The sequence below is a fragment of the Crotalus tigris genome, unplaced genomic scaffold (assembly GCF_016545835.1).
Source record: "Crotalus tigris isolate CLP2741 ecotype Arizona unplaced genomic scaffold, ASM1654583v1 scf7180000023658.1318691, whole genome shotgun sequence".
Lineage (NCBI taxonomy): Eukaryota > Metazoa > Chordata > Lepidosauria > Squamata > Viperidae > Crotalus > Crotalus tigris.
This window is the reverse complement of record NW_024100104.1, coordinates 90,918-111,922: the sequence shown is the minus strand read 5'-3', so window position 1 is coordinate 111,922 and position 21,005 is coordinate 90,918. Positions and strand designations below refer to the sequence as shown.

Here is a 21,005-nt window from a genome sequence, read left to right as displayed (position 1 = left end):
GACTCTGGGCCACTGGAATCATCATGAATCAATTGCCAAGCATCTGAATTTTGATCACGTGACCACGGGGATGCTACAATGGTCATAAATGTGAAAATTGGTCATAAGTACAACCATTCAGTGTTGTAACTTTGAATGGTCTCTAAATAAACTGTTGTAAGTCGAGGACTACTTGTAGAGGTACAGGTAATCCTCAGGCTATAACCATTCAGTCAATAACCATTCAAAGTTCTGAAGGCACTGAACAAGCAGGCCTTACAACTGGACTTCCATAGTCACAACTTCTGATGTTCTCTGCTGGTTTCCCATAAGCAAAGTCAATGGGAAAGGCATCAAGACATCAGGAGCACTCATGCTTCTGCTGCTTTTTCTCCCACCTGTGTTTCCCTAGTGCCTGTCCATGCCATCAACACCCTGAAAATTTAAATCTTTGAGATAGTATTCAGAAGTGGGATTGCAGTGGAAAAGCTCTTGGGCAAGCATGGGGAGATATATATTTTGGACAAGAAACCTATTGCCGTAGGAGGAATTTATAGAAGGGCAAATGTTTTTTCTGATAAATGGTTGCTACATACATTTGCTTAATAAATAAATGAATAGCTAATGGTGGTGGACCATCCATTCTTTGGAGTCCTGATTCACATTTCATGTGGCAGGTTAGGACTGCTTTAGGCAGAGATCAGAATCAAAGGCTTCCTGAGAACTTTTGAGAAAAGTTTAAGATTTCCAACAGGAGATTTACTCAAAGCTTTCCAAAGCTCAGATCAATGGAAGTATTTTAGGGATTTGGGTAAATCCTTCACCAGCAATCTGCCAGGAATCATGCAAAGCTTTATTATAACATATGCAAAAATGCTGATCCTCTTTTTCTTCTTTCCACCACAGACAGACATAACAAAATGCGTAGTGAATACTGATCCCAACCTCTGCTCCCATTGGCTTGTGGCTGCCATTTGTAATTTTGGGCACTTTTTAAAGGCCATCTTTTTTGTGCTCTTGCCAGAAAGATGATATCTAGTTATCAAATGATGTTCCATTTTCTTCTCAGTGACAGACACAGTGAAGAAGTAATGAGATGACTTTCCTCAACGTTTTTCCAGCAACGGGAAGCCTTTTTTCAGTTCTTGTCTTATACCAAACAGCTTTTGTACTCTGAGATTTGCATAATCTGTTCACAAGCCTGAGCAATGGAAGAACTTGCCACCCAGTTTATTGTTTATAAATTCTGTCACATTTTAATGTACTAAAAAAAAAAAAGGAAGCTGATTTGGAGTTGTGCAAAGAGGAAAACTATCCTAAACTACTTTTATATTTTCCAAGTCGTGATTTTTACAGTGTTATTCATCCTGGATCCTAACTTCTTGATTAATGATTGTTAAATAAAGAAGGGAGGGGTTTCTCCAATATACTTAAATTTAGTTTAAATACCACTTCCTGTCTAAGAAACTAAACTGGGATTATATAGCATACATATCCATCTTTATATTTTCACACCTGAGGCACCAAAATAAAAGATCATGATTTTTTTTTAAAAAAGCTACGTTTATGTTGAATAAAAGAATCCAGAGACATCAACCGTAACAACTTTTAGAATACAGCAAAAATCTATATGAAGCATAGAATCTTTTAATGTAAGGTGCAATTGGCAAATTGTGTGATTTGATTTTAATCCTACTCTAGCTCATGTATGATAGATAACAAGCATGATCAGGACAGAAGGAAATCTAAATCTGCTTTGATGCCCAAATGCAAACAAAGAACAAATATAGACAATGAAGTGTATAAACATCTTAAAGATACTTTAACTCATTTTGTTTCTTTCTACTTTGTAACTTGCAGTGTGCAAAATACTGGTAAATGGGACTGGGATTAGCAATGAAGATTATCCCTGAAATTTGTGAAAATAGCAAAGCTTCGGGCTTCTGGCGTTAAACCATTGAAACAGAATTTGAACACTGTATATAATGAAATGACACCTTGAAGAGGTTGGTTGATTTATTGTGACTAAATAAAACACAACAGAGCATGAAGAACATGACTTCTGGAACTCTTTCTAATCACTTGATCATAGTTCTGCTCTGGGTCAAGTGGTCAGGAGTGGATCTTAGATTTGAGGCATCAGCAATATTCCAAGTGGTTACCTAACTGCCTTTTCAAAAAGGATACATTTGGGGATTTTTCAAGAGTTTTTTTTTCTCTGAAGACTCCATCGGGACCTAGCCTGTTTTTTTTTTAACTCAATCTTCCTTCTACAAGGAAGGAAATGGAATTATATTTCCAGGAGTGAAAATTGAGTTCCGTTAGCTGGACAATGTCTTGCCTTCCTTTATGGATTTCTTTCCACCATTTTATGATTAAAAAAACATATTTGTATATACTAATATGTTTGTTGACAGAGTCCTTATAAAGCCAAAATGATGCAGGCATGAGGAACAGGCCTGAAAGATCCATCACTAAAAGAAGAAGAAATATATATGTAGGGTGTGGAAAGTGGGAGGACCCCTCAAAACTGTATTTAGCATACTCTGAAAATACATAATATTTTTGGTGGGGAAATGGAATATTTCAGCTCCAGAGCAGAAACAATGTACACTGCTACATTTTGTAAGATCTGTTGCCATAGATACAATCAGAGCTCTAAATAAAATGTATATAAAGGAGATGTGGGAAAACTCTAGGTTTACAGAAGAAATATCCCAAGAAAACATGTGCATTAAGTGTTCTTATATATTATATATATGATCATCAAGCAACATGACAATAACTACAAGAATTATCTTCTGAGTTAAGGAATGAAGGGACAAATACAACAGGACTGTTCTGTCAAGATTAGATAAAAGAGCAGCTGGATTTCTACAATTAAAGAGCAAGCAAGTTACCAGTGTTAACCACCTGCATTTACAGAGTTTTCAAACTTTATATACAGTAAGGTAACTCTAAATATTAAATACATTCAGACTGGTGGTTATTTAGAGTTTGACTGATGGTAAGTGTAAAGTGTTGCATGAGAAAAGGGAGAAGAGTGCCCTATGCTTATTGAAGTTTCACACAAACATGTCATGTGAGTATGGCAAACAAAATCAGTATCAATCCAGATTAGCCATGATTACAGGGGTGCATTCTACAGAGAAGATTCTGATAATTATTGTTCCATGACATGCATTTATTTAGATGTATGCTCTGCCCTACCATCTCATGGTGCTCAAGGTGCCTTTCAATGATACATAAAAATGGCTTGAAGATTTCAAACATGCAAACAAAAACATCAACAATGTAAAACTTGTAAAAATATTTTAAATCAATTTCAGTGGGCCCATTCATATTTCAGGAAATGACAGGGTAATCATACACTTAACTGTTTCAAAAAATCCTCAGGCCTGTTGAAAGTTCCAAGCTCTGGAACTACTATGGATGTCTGCCAATTCATCTTTTTTACAAATGGGACTGGCATCAATCTTTCCTTAGTAAATCTCAGATTGTGGATATTATTAGGCAAAATGCTCTCAGATATCCTGGTTCAGAACTATTTAGAGCTGGGTAAATAAATGCCAACATCTTAAATTAGGTTGGGCAGCTAATATAATGCTTGCGAAGTAGTAGTAACATGCTCCTGTTTTCAGAGCCAACATCTGTTTTTAGCCATAACCTCCTGCAGCAGCTGTAATCTCTAGATTTTTATAACGTGTACAAGTGAGGTCATGCTATTTTTTCTGGCAAAGAAAGAGTTGAATGCCAGCCAAATCTGTGCATCTTTCTAAACAAAGATCATATGCATCTCGTGATAGTTTGACTTCCCAGAGCTCCCCAAATTTGTTCCTAGAGGGAAGTGTTAACACCAGGAAAAACCAATGAATTTTTAACTGGGTCCATTTGCCTTCATCTGGTTTGTCACCATTTGTAAACACTGATCAAATATAGGCTGCTTTTTCAAAACCATTTTAAAACTGATTTAGTTTTTGAAGAATTCGGAAAAGGAAAATTGACTCACCCCAACACTCAAAACTATATATTCTTTGAAAGGGGAAGTAAAGATAGAAAAGCAATGATTCAGTTCTTAAGGGTTCCAGCATCTCCCTTTCATTTCATTTATGGACAGGATCTTCGGTGTGGGTTATTTTGGGAAATAGGGACTTCCATATGGACTTCAAGCTAGAGGATTCACAAGCTGTATTTGGACATGAAATAGAGATTCATCACTGGTCATTTAACATTAAGCAGGTAGTGGTTCTTCTACTATACTATCATAAAGGAATTAATAGATTTGGACTTTGGGTTGCACTGAAGTAGTGTCATCTGCAATACATTTTGGAAGTCATCTGCAATACATTTAATACATGCCTTTGCAAGCATTTTTAAAGCAACAGAATGCCACTCCAAGTCATATCTTTAAAAATAAAAGCTTTTTTATTGGCTTTTGATTTTGTTTGGTTTTGTAAATCTTCTATTACAGAAACTCAGAATAAACTCATTCAGCAACTGCAGTTTCTACTCTTGGTTATGAATTGGGTTGTGAAGATGCAAAGTCATATTTTGCTTTCAAGCTATTTCAGTTCTCTCCATGCAATATATTTTTCTTGATGAAACAAATCTTCCTTTTTAAGGAATCACTTTTTTGTACGTTATATGAAGGTGCTGAGTCATTGGTTGCGTAGTAGTTGACATAGAGACAGTCTGTTCTAATTTTCCCTCAGAATTGAGCCTGAATTTTCTAGTAATCTAAAAAGAAAATAAAAAAGACATTATGTATTATTGGATTCTGTTTAGAATTCAAGAAAATGGCAAAGCAAATTAAGATGAAGGAACATAAATGAATAAAAATGTTCCTAAGTAATACTGTAATATGCATATTTAAAATCATTGCAAAATTTCAAGCACGATATTGAGGCTTATTTCAATGTTTATCTTTTCATTTTGACACTTATTGGAAGGAGGAGGAGAAAACTTTTTAGAAGGCTTCTGAACACAAACCAGAATTCTGGTATGTACTATATAAAGCACAGACTAATAGGTACCTTTAGAATAAGATACAACTCAGACTTCTAACAGAAATGGGGGAAAAAAATCATATATCAAATAATAAAAATATAGAAATCTGTCTATAAATATGGTGATCTCTTTGCTTGTATATGCTTTGTCTGAAACCTATATTTGAGAGTAATTCTTAAAAAGAGAGGTAGCAAAGAATAGTTTATGATTAAATATTTTTAGAAATTATCGGATATTGTGTCAAAGAGTTTATTATCAGCCCAACTCACCTCACAGGGTTGTGGGGAAAATAGGAGGTGGAAAGACTACAGTATTAGGTATGTTCACCACCTGGAGCTACATATAAAAATAATAAAGGCTAGCTAAAAATAAATAAGTAAAATAAATTATCACATAGCAAACCCAAACACCGTACCCCTTGGCACTGGTCCCCTGCATTTCTCTTCAAATTGTTTCTAAAAAAAAATTCTATTTCTCATCTAGGTTTTGAATATTTTGGTGCCCTTTGTCCTTTGAAATAGTTAGTTAGAATGGGAATGAAATATCTGGGATTGCAAAAACTTCCCCAGAAAACTCTGCCAAAAATTGTTCTTTGGGGGCAAGTGTTCAAAACAAGTTAAAAAACAATTTGCCCGGTACCAATCAATAATAAAAATCGCACAGCAATAACATTAACAGACCAATGTCTGTTATGATCTATTAATGGACCAAATATTTTGAGGTATATATTATGAAAAAAGACAACTACTGCAATAAAATCTGTTTCTTATCTACTCTTCTTATTCTTATGTCAAATCAATCCACTGCAAGATAAAGGCCTCTTCAGTAAAGCTTATGGGCTGTAAACTACAAGGCTAGTTAAGTGCAGATTGGCAAATAGGTGTCTTCCAGCATCCCAATCCAGGGCTAAGACTCGAAGAGTAAAATTTGGGGATCTGGCTCCCAATCCAGCACCTTAATCACTACACCACATTTTCAATTTCCAAAAGGACTTTTTTGGTATGTGGGCATGAAATTAATTGTTGTTACGTATTGTTACCCAAAAATAGTAAAGTAAATATCAAAACAGAGTGCTTCACTTAAGAATTGAATATCAAAGATATAAGAAGGGGGAGACCTGATTCAGAGTAATAGCTATGAAAAAGATTTTGGATTAGCAAGTTATTTCAAACTTTGAGACTATTAATGTGGCTGCAAGTGGCTGCAAAAAAAAAAAAAAAGCAAATGCAATTTTGGATTGCATGAACAGTACTTTTATACGGTACTCACAAGAAGTAACTGTTTCAGAAAAAAGTCAAACTCTATCTTGAATATTGTGTCCAGTTCTGGGTACATCACTTAAAGAGACTTCAGACTATTTAAAGCTGGTCTAGAGGAGGGTAGCAAGAAAGATCAGGAAGACATGAACTAAGTCCTGTGAAGTGACATTGAGGGCAATGGGGCAATTTGATTAAAGATTTTGGCTAAAAACTGATAGCTGCTAGAAATCTCTTTGCTCTTCCTCAACTCTAGAAAACCTTTGGTCACTAGGCTAAGGAGAAAAAGGATGCTATTACTCAACTCAGAGAGGAAGAAGATAATTTTAAAGTAAACCTTTTAACTTAATTGTGAAAGCCACTTGTCTTTTGGGGATAGGCAAGGATATAATGTGATCAAGTTGCTATCAGTGTTTTCTGGATTTATCAACAGTTTTAGAATAAACCTTTTTATATTTATGTTTTGAAGGTAAAAGTATTTTTGTTCGTTGGTTTTGCGGAATTGGTAAATTAGCACATACTCAATCTCAAAGATTCTCATACTTTAACTAAGATTTATATTACATATCATAAAGTTTTGTGAAGAACAATGCCAGTACCTATTTTTATTTAACTCAAGCCCTATCTACCATTTGTATTCACACAGCCGGCAAGGTCTTTCTTGCTATGATTATTTAGCACCTTCTCTATGGGATTCAGATTTGTGCTTTTATAAAATGTAATATCATAAAAGCTTTCCAGTCCAAGTTTTTGAAAGCTATCTTTGCAATTCCAAACTGCATCAACATTGCTGGCTTATGGCTAGAGACAGATTTGGTTTCTGTGGGTGCCATAGCCTGGTATTACTTTTTGCTAAAAAAATTTTCCCTGTGCATCTGATCCCACTGTTTCTCAGATACCATTTTAAATCAACTTATCTAGCAAGGGATAAAAGCAGTCTTCAATTTCTAGAATTCTTTTAGGAGCCTCTTCCCATTTGTGTGTGAAAATGCCAGGAGTCTTAAGCAGAATCTGAGATACTGATTTTGAAACCAATCTAAGTCTAGTATCCAATCTCAAAGTCCACGGATTCATCTTGACCAAACTGAACACAGCCATCCATTGGAAAACAGTGTGGTTTGGGGACATGCAAAATTCCATCAGAGCATCAGAATCTCTGGGAAACAATACAAAATAACCTCTGCTCTACCAGTCTTAAAACAAGGAGGACTAGATCACTGGATCAGATGAAAAATCCTAACAGTGATGCAGGGATATGAGTAAAATTACTATTTGAAGAGTTTTAAATATTATAATAGTACTAAGAAACCTTAGCAGGGATGAAAAACTAAATGGAAAGGGTCAAATTATTACAAAATATTAGAAGCACAATCTCTGATGATTCAATTAAAATTCATATGTTTACAAAATAACTAGTCATTTTCCACAGTAGTAATATAGCTAGGGCTTCAGAGAACACACAATAGATATGACAGCTGAGTTTTCTGGCTCAATCCACCCAGTCATTGGTGTAAGTCCCAAGTATTACTAATAAATCATGAAACAATCTGACTGCTATCAGACTGCTTAATTTGACAATAACCTAAAAAAATAGTTGTGGTTCAGTTGAATAGAAAAATAAACTTTTAAGTAGTATTAGAGGCAATTGTTCTCACATCACTTGGTCCAAATAGCATAACATTACATTCTTCTCTCTTTAGGCCTTCTATGGTGAATTCACCAACCCTTCGTTACTGTACTAGATTCTTCAGAAATTACAAAGATTCATTCTAAATACATCTTTAATCACCTTTTGTGTCTTGTAGTTAAGAAAAAAAATTATGCTATAGAATGAATAATTATAGAAATTATTACAAACAGAACAGAATTGATCAGAAATATAACAGTTTCTGGGAAATGAACTAGCAGAATTATATTGTTTGGGCTAGCAACAGGAGTACATATTCATCAACTAAATTACAAATAATCATACTCACTTGCTCTACATGAGGTTTCTTGGCAAAAGAAATCCTTGCTACTGAGTGGGAAGCTATAGAAAGCTCTTGCCCGTTTACCTCTCCCTCTTCTACTTCCACCAACCCTACACAAAACAAACAAACAAACATTAATATCTATATCACAGAACTATATGAACTATACCTCCAAACTAATCATTTACAAAAACAAAAGGGTATGTTCCAGAAAATTTTCTAAGTGCTTTCAGGCAAATCAAGTTCAAAACTGGGATTAAAAACAACTAATGCAATAAGATTAATACCTGTGTTCTGAGCACTAATGAAGGCCACCTTGTTAGTGTCAGGTTGGATGCGGATAAAGCCACATTCTCGATGCATTGGTTTCTTAGTGTCTGGATGGAAAGCACTGAAACTGTTGGGATAAAAAACAGTACTATCTGCATTCTTCTATTATTAGTTTCCTATACCTTAATTCCACCATGCCACACAAAACAAGGATAGATGTTTATGTCTAGCTTAGATGGTTCCTAAAAAGCTATGCAAATAATTTAAAAACCAATTCCCTCAAGCTAGCCCACAAGAGTTAAAATGTTTCTAATTATTAACAATTAACAAAGAGCTAAACAAGTCAAGTTCTATGTGGCAGTGGTTTGGGGGCTTATAGTTTAGAAGGGGGTTTTCTTCTAAAAACATATGAAAAAAAGAAAACTCACGAGAAATTCAGCATGGGTTGACCAACATGAGAGATGTGCACTTCTTCAAGGTATTGGAAGGGCTTCATTGAAGGGAAGGTACCATCTCCTGGTGGATCTGAAAGCCAAGTGCCCAGCATCCATGAGAGCGGCTCAATCACAGGATTCAGCTGTGCAGTTTCTAAAGAAATAAACCATCTGAGAGTATCAAACTGCACTAGAGTTTTTTTGAAAGTAGGAATAAACAGACATCATAAATTAATAGATCCTTATATCATCTTTTTAATTGCAAAATAAAATGATTTATAATAATGTATTCTAAAAGCTTTATTAAAAATGTATTCTTTTGAATTTGGAGAAAACCTGAAAAAAAAATCAATGGAGTGGTAGTAAAAATTTTTTTCCCCAAGCTAATATTCTTAATTTCACAGATAGCAGGTGGGGCTTTGAAGCTACAATAGACAACTATCTACTTTAAAAGGATCATCTTAAGAGTCTAAGGAAATTTCTTTTGATCATGTGGAGCTTAGATAGTGCTGAATTTGGAGTAAAATAGTATTTCCACGGAATAGAAACTAAAACTTTTTTTTTGGGGGGGGGGGGAATGAATTCAAATAACAAAACTTGAAAATGAAGGGAGGCTAAAGAGGTTTTTTTACTACCATCTAGTGGATTAACTCACATTATAGTAACTCAAAATATAAACATACATAGCACACTATTACTTTTCAAATTAAGCAACATTTTGCAAAATGTTTAATTTATATTTACTTATGGAACTGCAACCAGAACTGTGCCATCATGCACAATAGAAAGGTATTCATGGATTCAAGTTAAATATATGCTCTGTAGGCATTACACTTCCATTCATTCTCATGGACACATACCCATACATAAACAAAACACACTAACTCAAGGAGGGAATGAAGAGGGTAACTAAGTCACTAATAACTCCATGGCATTAGATTTTTAGGTACCAGAATGAAAAAAAAAGAAAGAAAACAGATTGGGAAGGGGAATAGAATGGATTAGAGTTGATAGCTGTTAACAATGAATACAGAAGAGAATGTATGAGATAAAAGGATGGATTGAACTATGTTATTGTTTGAGTAAGCAATCTGCAATCACACTTAAAACTATTTTAAAATTTCCCTAGGGATGAGTGTGAAAGCTACCCACAAACATTAATGGAGAAATCAGATAATTTAATGCAGCTGAGTACTGACATTGCTACTGTATTTCCCCTTTTTGTGGGTGGAACAAATAAAGGAATAGAAAACTTATTAAATATATTTTCATACAGTAGAAATTTTATAGCATGATTCACACAATTTAAATATAAAAATTGGATCTAAAAACCAAGATACATTTTTATTAGATTTGTTTCAAATCATTTTGATCATAGACAACTTGATTTATTCTCTTATATCAGTGGTTCTCAACCTTTTTAATGCCGCGACCCCCAATCGGTTGTAAGTCGAGGACTACTCAATCGGTCGTAAGTCGAGGACTACTCAACTGGTGCAACACCGTTTGCAGAATGGGACTTTTGGCGGGCTGAGCAGGGCAGAGACAGCCTGGACAATTCCTATTGGCTTTTGAAAGCCAATAGAATTAGACTCTATTCAAGAGAGTCTATTCTATTGGCTTTCAAAAACCAATAGAATAAAAGGGAGTAGCACAGCTAAGGAAAAGGAGGGAAAAAATGGCAGAGCGCATTGTTTGGTGACCCCCGTGAAATGGTCGTTCAACCCCAAATGGGGTCCTGACCCATAGGTTGAGAACCACTGTCTTATATTATAATTTAACTAATTTTCCAAACTGATCATGAAAGCTTTATTTTTATTTTTGGATTGAATTAAACCAAAGAGAATGGTGAAATATAAATAGTTCCCTAACTTAGGAAAATGATGAGAAACAAAATATTACATATTATTAACCAGTAGCCTTCTCCAAAAGCCACAGTGCCTAAGCCAGTTCTCTTCTTGCTCATTCTCACCCTCTTTTTAGTACTATGCTAAATGCTGTTTTGTGTAACTCAAAGCTCCTATTTTACATTGCAAATGCTGCAATAGTACTTAATTGAACAGCTTCAAGGAATGCATACTTTCATTGAATGTGTATTGTTTTCCAATAAATTGGTATGGTTACATGATTTAATTTTTTTTGATATCTATGTTCCCACAATTTTATAATTATCTGATGATTCTATATATTTTGAAAAGGAGAAACTCGTGGAACTATATTTAATGATATACCGGTAGTTAAAAACTAATACACTTTATAAATGTTTCAGTTGACCTATCAACTTCATAATCCCCTTCTCAATAGTTCATCTGATAGTTGTGCTGTTAGATGCAGTTATTAATAGTAAATAGTATAAAAATAATAGTGTTTAAAAACATATGAATGTATCATAGTATTTAATCAGGCCTTAATTACTGAGAAATGATCTGTCACAGAAAAAAATAATATGCTATACATTTTTTAATTGTGTATGTATTTTGAATACAAGAATATTTTGGTCTCTTCTTAACACTACCTTAACATTAACAAAGCAGGAGAAAGAGTGTGTAAATCTGGTACTATCATGCGTTCAGAAACAATCAACAATCAGCACAAACTGAAACATTATAGAATTTAGTGTCCGTGCAGCACTGATTGAAATGTTTTCTACATGCAAAGGAAAAAGAATATAAATCAGCAGTGTGATTTAATGTACAGCACATAAAACATAACCCAAATCTCCATATTCAAAATGTATTAGTACTTCAGTTTTAAAAAGTAACTCTTTTATAAAGTACCTGTTTGGATTTCACTGCTGGCCATATTTTGCAATATTATTTATAGCTTGCGTACGTAAGAGCACTAATCCTACCTCCAGACTCCATGAAAAGTTACAACACTCTAAGACCAAACAGGAAACAATCTTTGGACTCTATAAAGGTTACTGCAGTGTTTTCTGGGATTTGTAGTCAAGTTTAAAAAAGTTATGCAGAATTGATATAAAACTTTGGCATAGATTGTGACTCATAGTTCTTTTTGGTTGCTTCTGCTCTTTCATAAAGATAACGCACATACTGGCATCCCTTAAAACAAAGGCAAGCATTCAGTACTGTTTTATCTTGTAAAACAAGACAGAAGCAAAGAAGGAGGAAGTGAACAGCCAGACTGAGAAATGTTAGTATGACTAAATACAGTAGTTCTTTTGCTAATAAAATCTAATTTGCCAGGCTTTCCTTTTTATAAGCTAAGGGATAGAAATGGTGGCAGCCTATACACATTTACAAATGAAAACGCACCTCAACAATATTACAGTTCATTATCAATGATATATGAAAATAAATTTATGTTCCAAGCATAAATTAGGGGTCCTGGGTGCTCTGTGAACTTGATTGTTTCCTTGCAGATATTTCATTACCCAAACTAGGTAACATCATCAGTACTAGTCCATCATCACTTGCACTGATGATGTTGCCTAGTTTGGCTAATAAAACATCCGCAAGAAACCAACTCAGCTCACAGAGCACTAAGGACCCCTCATTCCAACCCTGAGTTACAAATATTCTCTTTTATCCTATATAAACAACTAATATAATTAGGGAATATTAAAAAGGCAATGTGGCCCTGTGAGTTCTTTTGACAAGATTTAAACTGTAGCATCAGGTAACTGTAGCCAGTACAATATAAATGTAATTCTTGATTTCTTGTTTGGAAAGTGCAATATGGCATTGACCTAAAGCAGGTGCACATGGCCAAGGTTAGGTTCAAATCCTGAATCCTTCTCCAAGCCCAGGGGTGTTATCTAAATTAGGCAGCAATTTATTCCAATTATCATCTGCAACTCTCTTTTGCCAGGCAAAAATCTTACCCAGTTTCATTTGTTAAACCCTTGGGGAAGCTGTGGGCTGTGCTGGTTTAGTGAGGCCCTGTCTGCCACACAGGACTTCCAGTCACTATTGCTCTCACCTGTAACCCATGAAGATGTGGCCCAGCTAAGCAAGCAGCCTGGAATCTCTCACAGGCTAATCCAGAGACTAGCAGCCCAAAGACTATGAAACAAACCACCATTATCACTGGAGCTAAAGCAGCAATAGGACCTGTATCAGGTGTGCCACTTTAGTCTGTCATTTTAACAACTGGTTCTCACAAACAGAACTCAATGCCTGTGTACAAGGCCCTCTGAAGTTGCACACGAGGGCAGGAGCCAAAACAGTTGATACAATCCATTTTCCAGCAAAGGCATCAAGACCATTGTAAAGCAGATTTAATTATAACTACCCTACATTCCCCCCCCCCGCCCCCGAGAAATCTATAGAGAGGGAAAACAGAGCAACTGGCCCTTGAAAATATTCTATGCTAAGAAACTTTGTTAATTATCTGACTGTGTCTACCTCTTTTTCAAAAGGAAAAATCTGATGCAGCAGAGTTCTATCCTGCATCCTATGCTCTTTAGCATAAATAGGAAATCAATGGGCAGATCACTCAGAAACATCAATACACTGCTGTATTTTAATTCTTCTTGAGCCAAGACCAGAAAAAGATGAAAGTCAATGCAGATCTTGTAAGTAAGCAATGTGTAGAACAAAATCCATTAAAAAGTTGATCCAGTCTGTTTCTGACACTTAGTTCCTTCAAAATGCTTTGACTATCTGGTTTTAAATGTTATCCATATTTTCTTCTTTTGAATGTTTTTCCTCTGGGAATTTCTTTTTTTATTCATTATGATTGGTGCAGGATACAAATTTTGTTAAATAAATTGACAACTCGTTCCTATTAAATTCTACCCTATTTTAAAAATAAATTAAAAGGATTAGGTAAGAAATCAGAATAAACATTATATAAAAATCTGAAAGCAGGCAACAACTGTTATCTAACACACACAAAAAAATCAACACACAATTTCCCCTACAGAATACCAAAAATATATCTTTGTGTTTTTTAATCTCTTTAAACAAGTAATAAGCAACAGTAATTGTCCCTCAGAAGTATGAAATCTGTTCTTCAGTATAGCACATATAACACAAGTTTAGTAGATCATTAAAATTACACTAATAAGGATTATCATAATGCCAAATCATAACAGTTCTTTGGTGCTTAACTCACATTATATAAAAATTCTAAATGTTTCCATCAGAATCTCAAATGTAAACATTTGTTCTTTTAACGTAAAGTACATGGCTTTCATAGATTATTTTAGGACAACAGCTGTAATCAGTGATATAATTGAAATTGGGACAAAGAATACCCACCATTAGGAGGTCTTAGAACGCAGGCAAGGAAAGCATTCTGACCTCATTTCAAACATCCTTTTTTTTTGCCCATATTCATCAAGGATGACTGCTGTTCTAAGTCACTGTTGAGGAAAAAAACCCTCGGTCCCTAGTGTTGATAACCTCAATATTAGGAATAAAAGGCAGGATTTGCCTATTCCCAACTGGAAGGTTACAGGCCTACTTCACCTGGCCATGTTTGTAGGTGTTAGTAAATTTACATTACTAAATACAATTTACTTCTAAAGAGCATAAGAAATGGACAGGAGGAAGAATCACTACCAAAAAACTGAATTGATTGACAGAGGATTGAGTCTGGCCAAGAAACTAATTTGAAAAAACAAACCCCTCTAATTCACATCAAGTTAAAGTGAAGGAGGGAGGCAACACATTCAGACTTGTAAGATTCTGTAACTACAGCTGTTACACATAGCATTGTTTCTTAGTCTGGTCCAGCTTGTTCGGCTGACAATATGAGAGCAAACCCTGTCATTTGTATTACATACTAGGGAAATGACAAAGCTTGCATAATTTAAGATATTTATTTTCTAAGTTATTTTAGGTATAATTTATGTTTGAAACTTCATTCAAATGCTGGCTGAGCTGTAGTTTTGGCATGACCTATTTAAATAAGTCTGTATTCCATCATTTGGGAGCCAAGTCTCCAGTTCAAACAGAATTAATTTTATCTCTTAGGAAATGCTATACTAATCAAGTGATATTAATTTCTTGAATTTAAATATGAGAACATATTAATAATGAGGAGAGAGTAATTCTGTAGCATCATGAAGTGGAAGGAAATTAAGATTAGCAAAAGTGAGCTGGTGAACTATGGGTAGATGAGAAGATGGAAGCATTAGTATGTCAGCTTATTGGAAAAGAAAGAACTCAGTTGAAGAGAAAATGGAAGGGAAGAAAGACAGATTGAGATTATATGCAACAAAGGAAAATCTAGGTGGGAACATTAGTTAAACATGGGAATGGTATGTTGAAGGGGCCATATAGTAGAAGACACTGATGGCATGCAAGGAGTGAGTAGAATAGTGAAAGTGGAATGAAAGTGAGGCAACTGGTAAAGATTGGATGAATAACCCAGAACATTATAGGCAGCATAAGTAGAACCTATCCTTTTGGAAGAGTGTTGCCACCTGTTCAAGCCTCATGGTTGATTTGGCTGGGAATATCCACAAGAACTATTCTGTGAGGTCATTTGTTTGCCTTCACCTTTGGATAAGGAGAAGACAGGTAGGAAATGACATGACTTCAACTATTCCATGAGGATTACTGGCTGGTTTTGGTAACTGAAATCTGTTTTGTGGAAGGCTATTTGGAAAAACAATCTATTTGAGGTGAGGATAGGGAGGATAAATTGATAAAAATGGAATATGTGGTTTGGCTCTATTGATAAAGAAAATGATATATGCTCTTTTCCAGTTGTAAGACAAGAGAATAATCAGAGTAGGTTTGGGGAGACAGAAGTCAAGACTGATATTTTCCACCAATTATGGATACCAGAGGAGTCTATTTGGGGAGAGTGGAAATATAACTGATCTTGGTTGGGATTAGGGTAATTAGAGGACATTTAGTCAGGATTTCTGCAACTAGTAGTGGCTGCTGAGTAACTCAGGCAAGGGAAGCCAAATGATGGGGAAAGGACATGGGTGAGAAGTGTAAAAAGACTTGGGAGTGTCTGATTCGTATAATTAAAATGAGAGAGTGATGGGTGAGAATCCTTTCTAGGTAGGCAGGACCAGATCTTGAGAGGAATAGCATTGGAAGAGGATATTGAGGAAGGAGTAACAATCATGATAGTATTGAGAGAAAGAGATACGGCAAGAGCAAGTGCGAATCTTTCTTGAACAGAAAAAAAAAGAAAAGCATATTGTATGCGAGATATCTGCATATTTTGCGATCAATTTTTCTCAGCTGTGAAAGTGCAGAGAATACTAACCACAGTCCTGGGACAACAGGTTGCTCAAGAAGGGGACATTAATCCTTTTCAGCTCATCCAGCTTTTCCTTCAGCTTTCTAACCTGGCTGTCCGAGCGGCTGATCTTTTGCCTCAGCTGCTTTAGCTCTCCGTTCTTCTTTTCTACTTGTTCTTTCAAACAACACACTTGGCTTTTACTTTGCCTAGAGGAGAAACAGTATGAATGAAGGGAATCAATGAGCTTGCATGCTCCTGAAGCAGACATGATGACCTCATTGATTGACATGAGGTTGGCATCAGTCTCTCCCTTCTGACCTACTACAGCTTCTGCGGCTGGTTTAGGGGTCAGATCTGCAGGGGATGCAGACATACTTTGGGAAGATTTCTGGGGGATAGCAGTAAGAGAAGAAGTAGAGGAGGCTTCTCTAAACCTAGTGTCCTGCTCCATAGGGTTGTTACTACAGTTTGATTCCACACTTCTCCTTAACCTTTTTCTTTCTAGTTGTTCCTTTGGAAATGATGATTTCTCTCTAGTATGTTTGGAGAAAAAGCTGTAAGAATGAAGGGATCCAATAAATTTACATGCACCTGACACCGGAGGTGTGAAGTCATCTTCTGATATACCATTTTTATCAATTTTGAAACTTCCTGGATGGATAACCATTTCAGAATGGTCCTCAATAGAATGTGCTTCTGGCTTATTCTGAGTAACCTTTGTAACTAAGTTATCTGCTAACATCCTTCTAAGGGAACCTTCAAGTTGGACCTGAAAACTCGCTCCCTGCTCAGTCATTGATCCAATTTCAGCTTGAAGAGTCATGTGCTCCATTTTATTAGTTCCTTCCACAAGCAAGTCTTGACCAGATGATAAGGTTCCTTCATCTATTTTCCCATTTTCTTCATTTGATTGATTGGCATTTTTTTGTAGAGTCTGGGTTATTATTTTTCTTTTCCTTCTGACATAACCCCTGCCGTTGCCCCTTGTTTCAGAAATATGGAATATAGTTGGGATGGCGGTGGGTTTCAGTAACCGATGCTGGTCTTCCAACCGTTTTGAAAAGCTGTCCTTAGTGAAGTGTTCACTGCAGAGAAAGGAATATTTGGTGGGAATCCAATTGTCCCGTTGTACTGCTTTCAACCACTGGATTAGTCGCTTTGAATCCTTTAATGGAAACCTTTGAAAAAGTATAAAAAGAGAAAGTTACTATATACATTTCTTTTTCTTTCTTTCTTGGAATCATGAAAATACATTGATGAGGTTAAACTAAAAAAACCTCAATCTTCTAAAAACGTTAGATATAATATACAGGTATAAATAGCATTCATTACATTTTTAGAACCAGTATTTCATAAAGATGCTGAGCTGTTTTCGATTTTGATCTATTCAATAGCTATTTTTATGAAACAATCATTTCCAAAAAGTGGTTCAACAATCAGATTTTAATACAAAATTCATCATCCAAACATTAATCCCAAGTGAATTTATGCCCAAAGGTTTTTGCTCCGTTAACTGCATATGATTGAACTACAGACTAAAAATGACAAAGAATTGGGTGATATAGCTAATACAGAAATACATAATTAAATATTCAGAATGGTTTTGTTAGGTTAGAAAAGCAGGCTATAAATAATAGAATTAAATTTAATAGAATCAAACACAAAGTTCCCTTCAGAAACTACAATCAAATATTCAGATAAAAGATTGAGGATGCTTGACTCCGTTATATGTGAGAAATTCCTATAATGCTGTAAACTGGTTGAGTCATCAAGGAGATACCAAACACTTTAGGCTACAACAAAAGGAATCGTCTCCAAATCATGGGATTATAGCTTCACTTTATTTTGAGTGGTCATACCCCCACTTCAAATATTATGTTCAATTATGGATATATTTTAATAAAGATTCAGAGAAACTGGAACATATTCAAAGAAGATCAATGATAACTATTAAGATACTAGAAATCACAGTCTAAAAGAAAGAAAGAAATAATTGGGTCAGTTTAGTTTAAAAAAAAAACAGAGAAATTATGAAAGCACTATTCAAGTATCTAAAAGGAGGTCACATACAAGATTAAACCTGTTCTCCATCGTTTCAGAACGCAATAACATTTAGCTTAATACACTAAATAATATATTAAAGTCAAAGAAAAGTATGTTCCAATTGAATTTTACAACTTTTTTCTTAGCAATAACAGCAGTTTGAAAGCGGCATCAATTAGTAAGAAGAACTGTGTGTTCCACATCGTTGAATATGTTAAAGTAGAGGTTAACGTTCCATGTAATGGGATGGTTGTATTGTGTTTTTAGATGGATGTTTTTCCACAACTCATTTGACAATATATAATAGAAAGAAATTTTATTTGGGTGGGAAAGGCATAGACCTCCTCTCCAAAAATGAAAAGTTTCCTCAAAACAAGGAACAAAACATGTCCTAAATAGCAAAAAAAGTTATTCAATAAAGCAGTTTTTTAAAAAATGCATGGAAACCAGCAATAGCATCAGAGGTTTATATGGGGAAACAATGCAAGGTTCGACAGTAAGGAAACAGGAAAAAGATATTAATGAAAAGACTTCTTGAAGAAGTTATCCATGTATAATCAGTCCCTCCCACCTTGATCCCAGAAACTAAACAATTGACACAATCAAATACTATAAACCTTATTTAAAATATGGAGACAAGCGAAAATAATTATAGTGCATATCAAATAATTACACATGAAACTCTCCATAGATTTCTTCAGTTCATTAGAAACCAATGACCATTTCTAATCAACTCATATTTTAAAATAGCATATATTTATACTATTTTTCAGAAATATAAATTCATTTCACATGCACAGAAAAATAAATCACAAAACAATTGCAGAAGAAAAATCTGGGACCCAAAGAATACTCACTGCTCGTAATAATTGAATCAAACTCCTATGCTGAAAAGGGAATATATTTTTTGAGTAGCAAACAGGGCCCAGACTTTGTCCTTGCATTATACTTGGGAATTTTTAGATGCAGCTCATTTGATGCTTTTAAGCAGAGTCACTATCCAGCATCCAACCCTTATCTTAAATTCATATAAATTTCTTCAGCTGAATTAAATTAATCTTGCATATTTTCACCTTTGGACTACTTTCACATTTTAATTTTTTAAAATTAATCTTAGGTAGGAAATAATGGCTACTACTGAATGTTCGAATTCTTAAAATGTTTACATTTAACACCAATTAGGAACCATTCATTGTAACAATAAACATATATTTGTTTTCTGCTGTATGCAGAATAAATAAAATGAGAATGCCTTCATAGTTGCTTGAGTATGCAGAGTTGACATTTCTTGTTTTATATTAACAGTATACTAAACAGTACTGTCACTTTTTTTGCTTATTTTCTCATAGCTGTAATGTGTTCCTTTTCTAGTTTAAATAAGGATTTGCGCACAATTGTATATATTGGATAAAAAACAATCAATATTCAATTGATACTTCTAGAATACAATCTATCTCTTGCAAGGATTGGCAAATATGCCACCTCTCAGAGCAAATCAGAGATTAGGATGTGACAGGAAAAGCAATCCTCAGTTTTCTCCTTATGAAAGTGGTTGCTCCGCAAGCCATCTACAGACAGATCTGCTACTGAATAAAGTTGGTTTCTCCAACGGGTGTATACTTGCAAAACTCAGACAAGACAGAACAGGTAAACTTGCAAACAACAGTAATACTGCTTACTCATGCATCAGTGTCCTACATATGAAATTTAATAACTAAATAAATAAAAACCAGAGCTAAACTTTGAACCACATCTTAACACTGGAATGCTTCAACTACAAATCTATGGTGGAGAGTGGCAGTGGATGATTAGAGATGATGTCACTATAACCAAGCAAGTATAGAGTCCTTGCCTTCCCCCCTCAAGCAAAAAAGCAACTTTTAGTTTAAAACATGTACAGTCATTTTCACAGGAGTTGCAGCCCTCTCACTATTTTATCTTAAACTGTGCACAGATGGCAAGAAGAATCGGGTGAAAGAATAAGGATGAGAAAGGCAAAAAATGGGTTTTGACCTTGCGCGCGCTACTGTGTGTGTGTGGGGGGGGGCTTCTGTGTGTGGGGGTAAAGTTGGTCCCTATTGTTGGGGGCGGGGAGTTGGTCTATTGTTGAGGGGATGCTCACTTGGCCTGTCTGGGAGGGACCCGTAATGAGGAATGCTAGTCGGCAAAAGAGAAAGAACCTGGTCCAACTCCCCAGAAGCCAATGTAAAAGGTACGTGAAGGGGGCAGCCGGGCAAGCGCGAGGGGCATCAGCCAGTCACAGAACTGCGAGCGGAAGAGAAACGGAAAGCTCTGCGTCGGTCTACCCGATCGAAAAGATGCGCCTCGAGAAGCCCCGTGTCGAGGTACGAAGCAGGAGACGGGCAGGTGCGAACGCTCCTTTCCCTCCCCCTGGTTACCTGTGGAAAGAGACGGCCGCTCGGCCCCGGGCAGCTTTGCCCTGCCGGTTGGAGCAATTCAGTGCCGCGCAACAGATCACCATCGCTGGAGGCCGCACGGGCGGCCCTGCCTCAACCCCCTCTCCGCCCCCCCTTCAGCCGTACAACAAGATGGCGAAGCCAAGCAAGTCACACAGCTGTCTCGCCACACCCTGCAAAGTAACTTCCGTACGGAAGACGCTGTCATTCAGTTACACCCCCATATGCCTTCGGCGGTACAGTATATGAGCGAAGCGGCTCTTACAACCACCAGCAACGCTCCTTAATTCCCTTTTTTCCCCTTTGCATCTCACCGATTGACTCGCTGTCAGGCAGACTAAAAGCAGCGAAGAATAGCTACTCTGTTGTTGGGCCAATGTTGTTAAAACCACGCTACGCTGCGAATTACTTGAGAGCGCCATATTGGGTCAAGGGGGTGGTGTTTAATACGCCGTA

General features: G+C 35.9%; 2 protein-coding genes across 4 annotated transcripts in view; one reads left to right on the top strand and one right to left on the bottom strand.

Moving 5' to 3' along the window:
* BOK (BCL2 family apoptosis regulator BOK) overlaps positions 1-2,433 on the top strand; it is a 33,276-nt gene extending 30,843 nt beyond the window's left edge. The window contains exon 5 of one of the 2 annotated variants that reach the window (XM_039320562.1): positions 1,049-2,433. In XM_039320562.1, coding sequence (XP_039176496.1) covers positions 1,049-1,051 — 3 coding nt within the window. In that variant the 3' untranslated portion in view covers positions 1,052-2,433. Of the gene's footprint in view, positions 1-885 lie in introns of both variants that reach the window. The other variant, XM_039320561.1, reaches the window with a different exon arrangement.
* Positions 2,434-4,385: 1,952 nt separating this feature from the next.
* On the bottom strand, positions 4,386-20,680 carry THAP4 (THAP domain containing 4). Of its 2 annotated transcripts, XM_039320554.1 has the most exons (6): positions 20,532-20,680; positions 16,114-17,267; positions 8,911-9,070; positions 8,500-8,609; positions 8,219-8,322; positions 4,386-4,716 (listed from the first exon to the last, which is right to left on the bottom strand). In XM_039320554.1, the coding sequence occupies exons 1-6, from the start codon at positions 20,612-20,614 to the stop codon at positions 4,597-4,599; spliced, it is 1,731 nt and encodes a 576-aa protein (XP_039176488.1). In that variant the 5' UTR covers positions 20,615-20,680; the 3' UTR covers positions 4,386-4,596. The 2 variants fall into 2 exon arrangements, with proteins under 2 accessions (XP_039176488.1, XP_039176489.1); XM_039320555.1 differs by lacking the exons at positions 16,114-17,267; positions 20,532-20,680 and adding an exon at positions 11,694-12,302.
* Between the last annotated feature and the right edge of the window lie 325 nt (positions 20,681-21,005).